This window comes from Hippocampus comes, unplaced genomic scaffold (genome assembly GCF_001891065.2).
Source record: "Hippocampus comes isolate QL1 unplaced genomic scaffold, H_comes_QL1_v1.1 scaffold177, whole genome shotgun sequence".
Taxonomy (NCBI): Eukaryota; Metazoa; Chordata; class Actinopteri; order Syngnathiformes; family Syngnathidae; genus Hippocampus; species Hippocampus comes.
The window spans coordinates 2545412-2561671 of NW_017806158.1; the positions used below are offsets into that span (position 1 = coordinate 2545412).

The window sequence follows — 16260 nt, forward strand, 5'->3', positions numbered from 1 at the left end:
TTCCTCGAAACAACTGCCAAACTTCTTCCACTTCCAACTTGGATGGCATTTATGCTGGTGAGAAAATAATCTTCATAAATCTCTGAGGTGGAAAGAGTGGCCGTTACCTTTATGTGTCATAAGTACTGCCACACAGGACAACGCCCACTCCAAATACCCCACCACCCCCCTCCCAAAAAAAAAATATAATAATACAATGATGCATGAATTGGTACTCCACTGGCATCATGAAATGTAAAGCATTTACATTTGTAGGGGGATAAAAATGCACCACCTTGGAGGCATGAAGAGTTTCATGATTTTGATACTGAGCTGAAGTGAGCAGTCATCTTCATCATTCAAAGATTTGCTTATTTGGGGATGGACCTTAACGTTGCACGTTGTTGGTTGTACGTGGCTAGTAGTGTCAAGGTCACGTATGTATTGTGGCAAATTTGAGACACACAAGTTCAATTTAGAGTTCAATTTAAGTAAGGAACTATGTGACCCAAAAACCATCAATACTTATCCATACCTTCAAAATGACAAAGGACTATTCCAGTCAGGTTGGGAGAACGGGTACAAAGATAACTGCACCAATTAAATCAACCAGTCAGGGATATCAGACAAATTCAATTTCCTAAGAGAGAAAACCTCCAACTAGCATAGAATGCATTCATTGAGTCCCGAAGAGTATTTGCATGTGAGGAGCTGATGATTTCCATCTAAGTAGTCACCGTGCCAATAGAGTGACAAAGGCAACCATGATCCGATTCATTTTAGTGCTGCTGAGGATGTTCCAAACAGAGCAATCAAAGGAATCTGGTTTTACGAGCGAGCCACCCAAACCCCCGGAACAAAAAACAACTGCACAATGAAACAAAAACCAATAGGTAAATAAAGTACCACTGACAACTGCTTTGAATATGACTCGACTGCGTTGCTACAGCTGATAGGAGGCCAATTTCTGATGAAAACTGTGTTTTTGTGAAAATAATGCAAAATTGGTATTGGCATCACACCAAAGCGCTTCAAGCATCTGGCTCCATAGATAAGAATAGGGAGATGCAACATGCCTCTGAGATGCGAGAGCGATGTAAATCAGTGGTCGCCAATCTTTTTGAAATTGAGAGCTACATTTTGGGCACGAATTAGTACAGATGGCTACCACTTTGATACATGCTGAAATAATCTGTTCATGCTATAATATTATCATTGTGTGTTATTAACAATTCATGATATTCATTTCAATGAAGACAAAAATGATGAAAATACTTTCTCATAATAATTAGGATACAGATCAATATCAAAATCAAGTACTTAAAAAAATATATTTAAATCCAAGCCAGTGCTCACATTTGCAGTTTTCATTTCTATAACATTCCTAGAAAATCACAGTGTGCCATCACTGGTGAGATATTTTTAGAAGAGATTCACAGGCGATTCGTGGGGCCATGGGGGCTTCCTGGTGCTCGCGAGTATCACCCCTGCTCTCGATAAATGCAAAGCATGTCGCGGCGAGCACAAATACCACCAGAGTTGTTAGCGCGAGCATTTCCGGTATGAGTTTGAAGCAAACCAAACTCGGTGACTGCTTCAGGACCACAAGTAATACATCAACATTGGACAAACTTGCAAATTCAATCTCAAAGTGGCTTGCTGTTGACTGGAAGAGACGATTAGTGGTCGAAGATGAAGGTTTAGAAAATGTGCTACAGATGCATGTTATTCAATGTTTCAGCTGTCATGCAGACACCATTTGTAGGCAATACTGTTCTGAGGAACAAAAAGTCCTAAAAAGGCATTTCAGCTTTTGTTCTGCTCACTTTGGGCCAGGGACATTTTCGATTTGTTTTTCGACAATGAATGCATTTCTGAGAGTCTCAAATATACACACGTCTATTATTTTATTCAGTCATCATCTAAAATCCATTTCAATGAGAATTATTTTTTTAATAGCAGATTTGTTTTTAAAACGATTCCCATTTTTATTTAGTCGTCATTCTGCTATGTTTTGTTATTTTAAAAACGTGTTCTATTAATTTCATGTGATTTTATGAAACTGGAAGATGAAGATGCAGAGGGTTTGTGGTCGGTTTAGACTGAAAAGTGGCAAAAATATAGTTTGACGTATAACTGCAAAGGCAAAGCTGGTGGAGATTGGAGACTGGAACAGGGGAATATGACCCGCGTGACGATCTGCCGGCGGCTCCTAGGTGGACGCCTGCTGCTGGTGGTCCTCACCCCAACATTTTTAAATTCAACCTGGACCCATCAGACGAGACTGCTCGCTACAGATGCCATTACGGTAACAGAAATCTTGTCTGGGTGCAATACAGTATTGGACAATTGTATGTTTTTAGACTGCAGAATTAGGTGCCACCAATGTAACATTTCGAACAGTGAAATGAAATCAATTGTAGTACTGTAGTGAATACTCAATTGCCGACGAGCCTAACATTTGAGGGTCCAAAAGCGCCACAGGATTTCTCTTTTCTAGTCCGATGTCTGATAATTTCACACCTTAACACACAGTCAAGTTTTAAATCGGCCAAGGGGTGGGGGGGAAAAAAAGAAGAGAAAACGTTTTCATGGATTCTGCCCTGAAGCCCGTTTCACAGATAAAAATTGTCTCAAAACATGAGACTAATGAGTCTTAGCTCAGTAAAGGGAGTCTATATAGCATTAGGAGGGGAAAGTAGAATGTTTTTGGAGGCGCCTGAGAGAGCAGGCAATGGGGGGAAGAGAGGAAGATGAGGATGTGTGCTTTTACCTGGCGGCACACTGTAGCAGAAAGCATTGGGGATGTTGGGATCAGGTTGGGGTGAGGACTTGCTTAGATCCCTGGGAGGGGGTCTGTAAGGGAAGCCTGGCTGACCAGAAAGGGCCTCCTGGTCCAAAGCCAACGTCATGTCATAAGGCATGTAGGGTAGGGGCTTACCTGCAGTACACAGGTATAAGGACAAAGGGAAAGACGACCACTTTTAAATAGGAGAACTCCTTGCCCTGAAGCATTGAGTGTGACCCAGATGAAAAGGGCGCAAACACCATTCATGGCTACTTGGCTATTCACGCACTGAAACTTTTGCAACAGAAGCCGCTCTCTCACAGCCCAGGGGTTTGCTGACAGCCGTGTCACTTTTACGGCACGCTGACTTAAGGGTGCTAAAAGCTTTGCATGAAGCTATTACACAGCCGACAAGAGTGGCTTCGCTCTTTGCCCTTCAGAAATGATCTTGTGTACAGCGGCAGCAAACGGCCTATTTGGACTCAGTCAAGTCACAAGTCCCCACAACCTCTTTTCTTCATTCAAGGCAATCTCAAGCATAGCGTCAAGACAGGCTGAAACTCTTTGTGTTTGCATCAGAAAGCACCTTCTTTGTGTGGATTCAGGCTGAACAGCAGTACAACAGGCAAGGCCAACCCCAAGGGTTAACTTAAAAAAAAAAAAAGGTACAAAAATAAACACGGCCTGAAAAAAAAAGCATCCACTATAAATAGTCGATTGCAAACAGCAGCAGCACATGCAGCTGAAAGAGCTCTGAACAAGAGAGAGGCGAAATAGAACAAAATGGGGCTTTTTTTTTCCTCCTACCATCTCTGTCAACCAGACTCGGGCTGCGGGTATTGAAGGGCGGTCTGCGCTCCAGGTCTCCCTGGTCCTGCCTCTGCTTCTCCTCGTGGTGTGCAGACGCGTGCACCGCTTTGATCTGATGTTGCAACATGGCAAAACCACTGATGGGAACCGGACTATGGCCATAGGGACCAGGTACCTTGTGACAGAAATAAGAGAAATGTTGCTTCAAATCGTCTGGCAACTGCAGCATGATGGAAATATGACTTCATAATACACTTCCTGCATATGTTTACTCTCTGAGTTCATAATTGCATTTACAAGCAGCTAGTTGTATTTCCAATCTAAATCACTTGCCATTGGTGGAATGGCAGCTGCCCGCTGATGCATCTGCTGGAGGTTGTGCGAGGTTTGCTTGGGTGAAGACACCAGGACCGTGCCTACGGGGTTGAGCAAAGACGGCTTCTCCATAGAAAGTATTCTGCGTGAGCAACATTAAGCATGAATCTCGGACAATCATTGACATCAGTCATTGATATAGTGATGAAGAAAAACCATACCTCTGTCTTTCAGGCTCTGCTTCCACATCTTCATCAGCACTGCAGGTGGCGCTGGAGTCATTATCGGAGTGGAGCTCCTTCTGCCGCTCGCCATGTTCTCCTTTCTCTCCTTTCTCCTTGACCTCGGGCTCCATTTTAATCTCAACTTCTCCAGATTTCATGTCCACATCTTGGGGTTCCGTTTTTGGATGGACCACACCGGAGTAGGAAGCCACTCTGCTCTTTTCCTCATGAGAAGTCGGCTCACCCTCTGGGCTTTTCTCTTCCTTGACACACAGGCCCCCGTATGAGGGGTCAGAGGTTTTAGCATTGCTGACGGGAACCGGATCTTGATCGGAGGTCTGAGCATCGCCAGCAGCACCGTCCGCTCTTTTGGAGTCACCAGACTTTGTGGGGTCAGTTTGAGAGGGGGAGGGAGCACTCTCTGTATCAGAGCTGTTGTCACCTCCTGGAGATGCAAGAGGAGGAAAATAAACACGTCAAACAATGCTTAACATAACACTTGACATGTAAAAAGATTTGGCAGCCATACTGATTTACTGCGATTTGGAATGAACACAGTACAGATTTCAGACAAGAGATTTACAATTTGACGGCACTGAAAAAAAAGTGGCATAATAAACCACCATGCTGCTTCTACTTAATACCACACACATTTCTTTCCAAGAAATAGCACACGTGACACAAGTGACAAACAGTGTCTTATCTTTGATGTTATTCGTCACATCAGTGTTTGGCTAGCTCAGCTCAAGGCCCCAAAGACACAACAAAGCGGAGACAAAACACTTTTACACCACCCTCATGATTGTTAATTGGAAAAAAAAAAATCTGTGTCTTCCAATTAACGCCGATCTAAAATAATGGTGAGACCTAAGAGTCGCAGTCTGCATTAAAAATAATCAACATGGGTTGTATTATTTGGCTTTGTAGTTGCAGCACTGACAACGCAACATTTTGAAGATGCATTTGATCACCTAACTCAGAAAGCTGAACCTCCAAATGAACTCAATGGACACCTAAATGATACCGTTCTTACAGGCCAACCATAAAAAAAAAAAAAAAAAAGTGTCACATGAGAAGATGGTGATTGCAAAGCAAATTAGAGGGCAGTTTGAGTCTCCCAAGACAGTCAAATAAGCATGGGAAAAAAATGCTTCTGAGCTCCTGCTGTTGCCCCAGCGATGGAAATCGTTTTCATTTTCAAATTAAAAACATTATATCAAGTAAACGCGTTCGTGACTCGCCGATATTCATCTATTTGTGGAAGACTGATCACACGCACAGTGGTCTCTCTTGTCTCACTCTATGAGCATCTTGTGAACACAACAACAAAAGGAGGTCAGACCTGTTGAATCAAGCATGTGGCCCTAGCACACTGTGTTCGAGCAGCGGGATTTCTTGATTCTTTACAGGCAATAAAGGTTACGCAACAGGCGCCACTATGACAAATCGTATCTTTTATCTTTGCCCTAGCCTCTTATCATTCTTTCTCTCATTAAAACCCGTGGCGCATTAGTTACATGGGCATTCGTGACACGGGCATCAATTCAAATTGGGTCTCGATGTGCCAAATCAGCTAACAAGTTGCATCAGGTCTCCCGAGCTCTATGCCAGGCTTCCTCTTTAAGTCCTCTATCCTTAGCAATTAGAAATGATGCGGTTTCACAATACAAGAACAAATTCAAACACTTTATGTCCTTGTTCCGATGAGCCCTCAGACTAGCTGAGATAATCAGTCATAAAAGTCCAAACCAAGGTGTCAAAGCGTGGCGGGTTAAAAGCGAGCACGTGCTTTGTATCATCTGTTGCTCTAACCTTCACTGTCATCTGCATTGTCGTCATCATCCTCGGGCGACGCTGTGGTTAGACCTTCACCTTGAGACCTTTCGCCACGAGCCCGTCGTGTGTCCTGCGTGACAGAGAAAGACAAAAGTCACTCCTTGTATTTGTACGCGGCAATTTAAATGGCATTCCACGTCGGGCGACGCGAAATGTCTTACCTGCTTATGTTGCTGGAGCAGGTTGTCCAGATTGTGTCGTCGCTTGTAATTGAAATAGAAGTTTTTGCACTGTGCCTCACTTTTGGTGCCCACCATTTTGGCGATGGCCATCCAATTTCGCCCGTGCTCAACTAAACCTGATGGAAAAAACGAGAGCCATTTTACCACAAAATGCAGTGTGGTAATAATCACCAAAGCCTTAAAAGACGACAGGAACGGCCAAGTCTGGCATAAATATTTTTAAAGTTTAAAGCCGGATCTGTATGACAAGAAATTTGTGGTATAGATTGTATAGATCCTGTACTGCATTCGATTTAAAGATGAATTCTTGCATCACTCTTAGCTAAGCTACTAAAAACGGGTGTGCAGCAAAATAATCCTGAAGTACAACAACATTGTCAAAATGAACAGCAACATCTCAGTTTCATATTACAGAGTGTAATGTTTCCATCGGTGGTAACATTTCTGATACTGGATGTTTTGTTGGTATAATCAAGACAAAACACTTAAATTTAATTGGTTTGCATCATTACTTTGTGCCACATCACTAATACGTTAAAAAAATATATATATTTCATTTGTTTACTTGGTTTCAACCATTTCTGCACTACACTTCTGGACAAATAAAAACATAACATGTTGGAATGCCTGCATTGAAATTTGCACGCTCTCTTTTTTTTTTCTTCTCAATGCATTCCTAAAGTTAATCAACAGATCTTCAAAATCAAGTCCATTCAACGTTCTACAAAAATCATCAGTCAGGAAAAATGTCATCGGGACATCCCTAGACAGAATGCTTTGTTTCGAACAATCATTCCATCATTCAATTTGATTGATAGATTGAAATTATGAAAAAAATGTTCTTGTCAAGTTCCCCTTTCTCGAGGCAAGTTTCTTTCCTCCCAGGAAATTGTTAATGTAACTTGCAAAGCCTGTGCTGAAATAGCGTAGCAGATTACAACTTTTACTTGCAATGCAAGGTGGAAAACGAGAACATACAGCATGTGATTTCAAAACCCTCTTAATTGTACAATGAGCAAAGGTTAACAGGCCTCTTTAGTCAATGCACTCGAGTTCACATGCGTGTCTGAAACACAAACCTGAATACTGGTAAGACTTCACATTTTAATTCATGCAAATTATCTCTAAATCTACTGGTTCCGTTTTGGACTAAAAGAACTGGAATGGATTTGAACGCATAGCATATGACTTCTTCTATAATTGGTCTATTCTGAGCAAGTGAGCATTTCCAATATTACTCTAGATTAAAATTGATCATTTCTAAGACGCCAACTGAGCAGTCCAGCTAAATGAAATTCGGAAATAAATGAGACAACCTGAAACCATTCCTGGAATATTGCACATGCACATTCATTCTTTTGTGGGTTCATGATCACGTTCTTTCTTGCCGGAGTGTTTGAAATGGGTAGGGCAAGGTACCTTCACAGAATCGTGAGCGGGGAAGGGGAGTGGAAAAACAAGGAATAGCAAGGGTCACAGAAAGAAACTCAAGAGAGGTGAAAGACTGTGAGCTAAAGAACGTAAATAATCAAAGCGTTACCTTTTTTGGCGACCTCCATTTCCTCCTCGGTCCAGCGAGAAGTTTCTCCAGTTTCGCCAGCACCAGCTAAATCAGAAGGCAAAGAGACCCAGCCCCATTAGCACTGACAAGAGAAATGGAGGGGAGTATGGGTGTAAGGGAGCGAGAGCGCGAGCGCAAGAGAGAGAGAGCGAGAGAGAGAGAGAGAGAGAGAGAGAGAGAGAGAGAGAGAGAGAGAGAGAGAGAGAGAGAGAGAGAGAAGCAGACAGAGAGGCTGTCCTCTTTCCAGCCGGCTTCTTCTCATGGCCTCTAATCTAATAATCTGTTTACATTCACAAGCTGCTGAGACCTACTCCCTCTCACTCCCACTGTCGCTCTAGGTCATTCACCACCTCGTACACCCTCACACCCCCCACCAATCTTTAAAAAAAAAAAAACAGCCGTCATCCGTTATAATCCACAAGGGGAGGTCCTTAGGTGAGATGATGTAGTGCCAGACAGTAGAATGGAAATGGCCTTGGATGGAGGCTAAAAGACAGAACAGCCATGCTGTCCCAACCCTTGTGTGACATACAAACACACACGGACTGATACACACTCCCACTTGCCTTGACATGGCTGCATAGTTTGTCACGCCCCCACCGGCCTTTCAAACGACGACGCGCATGCGCACGCGCGCACACAGAATTCACAGAAGTGAGCTCCTAACATTGAAGTGAACTCTGGCTCAGTCTCCTCTGTAGTGTGGACTGAAACTGTGTAAACATTTGGACCGATATAGAAGCGGATAAACCCTTGGCATTTACAGTGCGCTTGCCCCCTCCTCAAAAATGGGGGGTGTCAATTATCGTACGGATGTCTCCAACCAGCGTCTCTCTACCCTGCACTGAGTTACATGAATCACATGCTAGTCTACTCAACTTTGCTTTGACCTGCAGTGGCAAAAATCACATGTTCTCCTCGTGACAGGTTCTTCTGGGTGGTCATTGGCCGGAGAGGTTTCTGCCGACATCATATCGTCTCACCTCAGGACAAGAGCTCACCTCTCGTGCACCCTCCCCCTTCCATTACAACTTCAAATAATGAGATGAACCGACGTGCCCCCCACAAAAATCTCCTTTTGAGCTTGTCTGGCCCACAGCTTCCTTTTAGCAGCAACGTGGTTGCAGAGGAAGAAAGCAACACACAAATGCCCCAGTGTAATCACTGAGAGAGATTACAGTCAACAGTATTTCACGCGCAGAACACGGCCAGAGGTCAGAGGGTTCAAGGGACGGGAGGCCACACTAGCACGTTAATTAATCACATTAAAGGACAGACCTTGCATAACATTGTATGAGCTGATGTCGAGCTCAACAGACATTGGAGGGAGCAGGCGTCAAGAGATGCCCGGCGTACTTCGCAAACATGGAACAGATGATACAGATTAGCGCCGAAACAAGATTAACAGATAAGGGGCTTGGATACCTGAGAACCGAAGCAGTCACCATTGGAGTGACGGGGCTTGTGAGGGTGAAATTGAAGATGTGTGACCGAGTACCATAACAACCGTTGGAGCAGCACACTGCCATGGTGATGGATAGACAACACTGAGGGATATTAGCGTGTCTGTTTACTTAAAGACAAGGACAGCAACCTAATTTTCGGCCTACTAACGTCTGCTTGGCATCATTATGGCTATGCATGACTTCGTTCAGCCCAAGATTAAAATGAAAACTGTCATCTCAACATAAACACCCAATGATGTTATCGAAAGATCTCGGTACAGTATGATATTCAGTATTCCTGGCCTTTTACGGTGTGCTGATTTTGGGTTCACCTTTTGCATCCAGTGAAGCTCCCGGAGTAGGCGGTTTCATCGGTTCCTTTATGGACTTCTGAGCTGTATCAGATTTAGGGAGCTGCGGCGGATCTGGCGCGGCGGCCTCTGAAGAAGCAGGGGGAGGTGCTTCCTCCGCCGCCATGGTGGCAGCCTCGTTGGCCATGGAGCGAGTGGTGATCCTTCCCTTGCGTCGGCCCTGGCTGTTGGCGGTCTTCCTGCCACGCGGCGTGTTTTGCTCCTTTCCGTCTTCGTCCTCCCCACCGTCACACTTGTCTTTGTCCTTGCCAATGTCCCTGTGGTTTTCAAGAAGGAAAAAACAGTTTTAGAGACTGCTTGGAAAAAAAAAAAAACATCTATCCACAGTTGACTCAGCAAATACAGGCCCTGCACTGTCACGCTCAATCCTATGGCACATGTATATTAGAGGATCAAAGGACAATAAAACTAATGGTAGGTAGTGATAATTTCTTGCCTAAATTGACGCAGGGACAAATGTAATATTTTCACAAGTCACCTGGATTCCTCCTTTTCGTCTTTCTCTTCCTCGTCCTTCTTTTCCTCATCATCTTTTTTCTCTGGCTTCTCCGATTTGTCCTCTTCGTTTTTATCTTCGGACTTCTCCTCTTGTGCGGGGCGTGTGATTTGCTGCAAACGGAAACAAAAGGAAAGCGGCTTAATTTGCAGGTTTTCCTTTCAACAATACGGATCGTGCGTTTATTTGGTTACTAGAAGTGTACAAAAAGGATTTGCTGAGGATAATAGTCTGCCATCTTAAAATGAATCCATTGCTCAGAATGAATTCATGTCAATACCACTACTAATTGTAATTTTCTGTCTTTGCAAACAAAAACAGCTTCAGATAATACCACCAGTCTGACAACACTTCTGCTGTCGATACCTTCATGCACTTCAGTGGATGGCATAAATTATTCAAAAAAGTTTCGGATTTATTATTCTCTCTTTCCTTCTCATTAGGGTTTTTATGCCCGCGTTAGTGTTTCCCCCCGCCCATGCTACAATGCTGGTTGCTGAGTTGTTTGTGCGTCATACAAGCACGGCAGGGATTTGTGTTTCCATTACAACAGGGATGCTCTCTTAAAGGGCTGTCTTGAAAAATTGACGGGCCTGTCGACTGACAAGGTTTCACAGAAGTGTGCGCGGCCACGACAATGTTGGCGGGCAGTGACACGCATCAAGTCTTCCACAGGAAGTACAAATAATCCAATATCCTCAATCTTTATTAAAAGCAGTTTACAACATTCATATGAGCAGGTTTTGTGACTCCTCTTAACCCCTCATGTTACTTTGCATACTCCTCAAACAAGCCAAGCAAAATATCCCAAACATCTTCCAAAGGGGGCCAAATAATGTGCTTGTCTTAACCGTTATGGCACGCGAAAACTAAACCGATGCCTGTCGGGGGATTATCGGCAATCGGCATCGTCTTTATCTGTAGACCGACTATTCATCAAAAGTCATTATTATACGGACTCAACCACGTTTAGGAGTCTTGAGGCATCTGTCAAATTTGGGTTGATATGTTCAGTACTTGCAGAATTGAAATCACACAGCATAGATTCAGACAATCAATCAGTGTTTGGGTTTTGCATCACAACAATACCAATGCTGAGTTCTTACTATTCAAGGAAAACTGCAGATTCCAAGTTGAGAATATAGGTTAATGTATGCGGGGAGGCCAGCGACCACCTTGGGACTACGACATTACCTCTGTACTCATTTCCTGTCAATAACAGCTTGTATGTTTTGGCGCTTGACGATTCCGAAATATTTTGCAATCGGTTTCAAGACCCGAGACGTTCTCACCAAACTTGTTCTTCAGCGGGATGCTGTTGTGGTTGGCGCATTGAGCGCTCAAGTGTTTGCTTTGGGGGTGATTTGAGAACTGTGGCATTCCTGCTTGGTCTCCAACATTTTGTAAAGGGCCTCGAGACAGATGTTTTGACAAAATGAGACTCTGTGGTGATGTGGTTGTTCAGTATTTTTAAATGAAGACCTTCCTTGGCAAGATGGAATTGTTTTCAGATTTGCTGATTCACAAGTCTTGTTTCCTTTTGTAAAGCATGTCATGACAGTCTTTCCTTTCCTAGCGAACAACGCTTCTCGCAACTACCAAAATGCTAAAAGTAGCGGATTGCGTGCATAACCGCTGAAAATGAAATGACTGCTTTCCAGAAATGGTGTGTGTTAAAAACATTCTAATAAATCACGAGAAGTTATCCGCACTGTGAACAAAGTTGTCAACAACAGCGAATATCATTTTTCTGTAGTCCGCCATGAAAGCATCTTTTTCTGCTGAATCAAAATAAGACATTTGCAAACATCCGTTTTTGCCGTGGAAAACAACCACCAACGGTTTTGCCAATTTTCTGACATGTTACGGATCTAACCAGTAACAATCTACGCTTGTGCTTTTTGGATAAAAAGGAAAGTGGCACTGACTGAGATATTTCGGAAAAGAAAACTTAAAATCGTCAAACTTGAAGAGAACAAAAGATCGTACGGGTAAACAAGTCAGACAGGGTGATTTATAATTAGGGATGGTTCATCACCATCACACTGAAATATGCAGCTTTTGCGTACAGACACACTGGGGGTGTGGCTTGGGTCTGCTTCCAGCATGCGGACTACGAATACCAGAAAGTGGACTCCGCGATGGAATATTGAGGCAACTTTCACTCAGGGAGTATACAACGCTGCTACAACTCAGAAAATGGTCTTCTCCAAACTCATCGCGCAACATGTGCAGGCATGCCAACATTTCATGACAGGCCCTGCCTGCGGATTTCCTAGAAAGCCCGTCTAAAAATAGCTACGCTGGAGTTTCAAGATGCCTGCTCTGATTTGCTCTCGCAAAATAAAACAGCCAAAAGAACAAGACTCAGGAGATAGGAAATCTAGTGTTAAGGTGGTTTCAAAGCTAGTAAACATACCTGCAAGCTCATTGGTTGACCATAAAAAGCTCTTTTCTCTGCTGAGAGCCACATCTTACGGGTGCTGTAAATGTGTCTCTACCCTGTAGCGCTTCCATATCTGTGAGAGAGGGGCAGGACAGCACCAAAGAAGGGCTGCCGGGCCAAGGCACTGTTGCACGTAGTCCGGGAAAGTGTTTCAGCGGGGCCACTTAAGCAGCCGAAAGAATCGTCCAGCTCACATGAATGCACTCATCTAAGCAGGGTCATTCAAGGAAATCCCTGCCACCAGTCTTCTTTGACTGGCACTCTCAGCAACATGGTTAGTTTTGGGGCCTGTCAGATGGCAGGGCTGTACCAAGTGAGCGGGTTGTTCTAAGGGGGCGGGTTTAAGGGCTTTGTCTGTCATAAGAACTGTGGAGACGAGGAAATGGAAAACCAGAGCAAGCAGCCCTCAGTAGATTAGCAGCCAGCACTGACTCTGTTGCGTGAGGTTCCTCCCCCTTAAATTCCACTTGTTCTTCCTGTATTCTACAGCGCTTGCTTTTTCACTCTTCCTTCCCTTTGGAAATACGAGTGTTCTCAGTCTAATTTAACTTGAACTCCCTGCATCTTAGCGGGACTGACTGCAAGACATTAGCAATGCTGTTATATTAGTTGTTATTAACTCATTCAGTCCCAGCCTATTCTGGACCAAGTCTGAAAAGACATTTACAAACATCTTTGGGAGTGAATGAGTTAAAGGATTATTTGACAAATAGTGAAAAGTATTATAATAAGAAAAACAACGCGTTGGAGGAGGGAATGCTTTGCAATAATCTGTGTTCAAAGACACGGGACAGTTTTTACACTAAATTTGGGGAAAAAAACATTCTCGAACGAAAGAGCATGGACATGGGTTGTGGTGTGATGGTGTTTGTGGCAAATGAAAAAAATAATCTCACTTTGGACTGCTTGCCGCGGGGACAGTAGGTAGCGTAAGGATGCGAGTTTAAAATCCACTTTTAGTCCTACAAAAGTACCACGTGCCATGCTTAAAAATACAACTTTTAAAGCATAGAGTTACACCTCTCATTGTAAATTGCATTTATTTATACAAAACTTGTCAATGGATCGCCACTTTCCAAAAAATAATGTTCACAAAAGCTGTGACAAATATTGTGTTAAAAAATAAATACAATGTGCGATGGTGGCTGAATAATCTGGAGTGAGATTGCAACTGAGCTAAAAACTCAAATAAACCCTATCAATATTAGTGTGACAGTTGACCTTTACGATAAGGGGTCTAATGAAAACCGATTGGAATCGGAAAATCGGTTTGGATTGAACTAAACTGAATTGAAATGGATCGCACTCCATGTACCAAGATACATAACCATCTTTTTATAACAGCTCGGTTTGATGTTGCTGATGAAATGAATCATAATCTCACGGACTCGAACCGAATCAAATCGTTCCACTCAAAAATGTATCACTGCGATCGTATCACGTCCCCTCTAGCGAGATACGTGTCCAATTGTCTTTTATCAGAAATGCACACCTATTTACAACGGTTACATTTCAAATTTCAATCAAGTCAAACTAAAACAATGACACATGGCACCTGTAATATTGGTTCAATGTTGATCTTCCTTTTCATGCTGCCATATATGAGTCAGCTACACCATAGGCAAATATTGAATACATTTGCGGGATTACCTGGTTCCTTCCCCTCCGTCTGCCATAGTTGCGTCTCACCAGCGTCTTGTAGTTGTTGTTCTTCTTGGTCAAGTAGTAGTACAGGACACAGTCAGCAACACACTGAAAATTGATGGAAAGCATGTCCACGTGAACACACGACACCGACACTAGCGGTGGAATTATTCAAGCATGGGCCTGGACTCCTTTGTCTCTTCGTTAAAATAAATAACGTTTGATTGATATGTGCAATATTAACTGTCTCGTTCACCTTTCTTTCTAGATAGGAAGCGATCAGGCCAAAGTTCTTCGGATGCTGGACAAACCTGCCAAGAGATGGCGTTGTGTCATTGTAAAGTGGACTGTCCTTAATACAGGTACCGTCTGTGACATCTTCTAATCAGACCATAAAAACTCACTTGTCTTTAAAGATCTCCTTTTCGTGTTCGGTCCAAACATTCATGAACTGTCGGGCTTTGTACACCTTCATGGCGTCATCCATCAAGCCATTCATGTTGATGAACTTCACTCGCCTCTGCTCGGAGTCATACATCATGGGAGGGATGACTGATAGCTGTCTCATCTGTTTTTCGTTGTTCTGTGACGCATGGACATGTCGCGGTAAGTCTTTATCGGTTCAAAAAAAAGGAAGATCAATACAAAGCCACCTCTTGAGGATAAGCGGTTCGGATCATCGGGGGATTTTAACCAACAGTATGCATACATACTACATGCATAAAAAAGATGCAGCTCATAAAACGTGACTGTTTTTTTTCTTCACAATTGTCAGTGCCATACACTAATACTCAAGAAGACATTTTTTTTAATTTGGATTTTTACCCACCTCCTGCTCAGAAAGACCATCAATAATTTCAGAAATCTCATGCTCGCTTCGAGCGATCGTTGCGGAGAGACCCGTTCCTCTCTGGCCAACCCTAGTAAAAGCAGAGGCATGTAATGTGTGAAATTACTATTCTATCTTTGTTTCTTGTGGATCACTTGTTGATTTTACACAGCATGAAAGCCCATCATCGTCAAAGGAGGAAACTCCCATCTGGTTCTGATTAAGACCTTGCAAGAAGGTGACATCAGAGGACTGCTCGACAGAATCTAATTTCATGCCTGTTCTATTATTGTTTTAGTTGAGCCCGGTGCTGCATGTCATCTTCCATTGAACCACACAGGGGAGATTGTTTTATTCAAGTGTGTGGGACGTAGCAACCATTAAGCCAATCAAATTTATAGGCGCACATTCATTTGAATTCCCAAAGCCACTTATGTGCTTCGGTCAGTTTGAAAACAACTCCACCCCTTTCTTGTGAAAACTAACAATGCACTGTAGGGATGGGAAGTCAGGAGGCAAACGGGTGCAATGCCCCAGATAGTCCCTTGGGCAAAAATGAATACTGTGCTGCAGCAACTGTGTCGTGTTAAAGGTTACATCCAGTGTATATCAAGCTTTTTACCTCTGGAAACGCTCCTGCTGCTCTCTCTGCTTCCGGATCTCAGGGAATTGCCTTTCGTAGTACTCCCGTGTTCTGCTTTCCTTGGCTTTGCGCCTGGGGTTGTTCTCCATGCGCTCCACCTTTTTCTCCCAAGCTTCCATCAGCTGGTCATATCGTTGGCAGATCTTCTGTTCCTGAGTACACAGCATCAAAACTAATCAAAGACTGAGCCTCAGGCCTTTGGGTTGTCAGACAATGGAATGAGCCAAACCAAGTGCAGGGTAAACATTTTTGGTCTGCTTTAAAGTAACGCCGTGGTCTAATTTTAAGGGGTATACTAAAATTATTGAGAAGGCAAAATGACAGAAAGAGAATACGGGCAACCCTGTTATCTTAAATACTACAGTTCAAGCAATGGAATATGTCACAACAAGGCTGCAAGGAATATAAACACAAAAAAAAATATAAAATTTGCACGAATGTGAGTGGATTGCCATCAATATGGTTATCTGTGAAGTGATCACAATGACGACCAAGACTGGCTCTTAAACATACGAGTGACGAAACCTTAAGTTAGTAACATGCTGAGGCAACATTGAAGGTTTGTGGTGCTCTTTTCTATACAAGCCGATTTTTTCATACGGCACGAGAAATCAATCTCAAGTGACCGTTCCTGTGTGATTGGAGTGAATCTTCTTTATCATCATGTATGAGTTCTCTGTGCCCTGATAAA

General features: G+C 43.2%; 1 protein-coding gene across 6 annotated transcripts in view; it reads right to left on the reverse strand.

The window, feature by feature from the left end:
• Positions 1-16260, reverse strand: part of ncor1 (nuclear receptor corepressor 1) — a 51087-nt gene that overhangs the window by 13771 nt on the left and 21056 nt on the right. For 5 of the 6 annotated variants that reach the window (XM_019895119.1, XM_019895118.1, XM_019895117.1 and 2 more), the window contains 14 exons: positions 15549-15721; positions 14927-15017; positions 14502-14680; positions 14354-14408; positions 14104-14205; positions 9990-10120; positions 9473-9768; positions 7675-7740; positions 6114-6250; positions 5929-6022; positions 4114-4561; positions 3911-4034; positions 3575-3752; positions 2753-2920 (listed from right to left, as the gene is read on the reverse strand). In XM_019895119.1, the coding sequence (XP_019750678.1) occupies positions 2753-2920; positions 3575-3752; positions 3911-4034; positions 4114-4561; positions 5929-6022; positions 6114-6250; positions 7675-7740; positions 9473-9768; positions 9990-10120; positions 14104-14205; positions 14354-14408; positions 14502-14680; positions 14927-15017; positions 15549-15721 (2242 nt within the window). The remainder of the gene's footprint in view (positions 1-2752; positions 2921-3574; positions 3753-3910; positions 4035-4113; positions 4562-5928; positions 6023-6113; positions 6251-7674; positions 7741-9472; positions 9769-9989; positions 10121-14103; positions 14206-14353; positions 14409-14501; positions 14681-14926; positions 15018-15548; positions 15722-16260) is intronic. The other variant, XM_019895120.1, reaches the window with a different exon arrangement.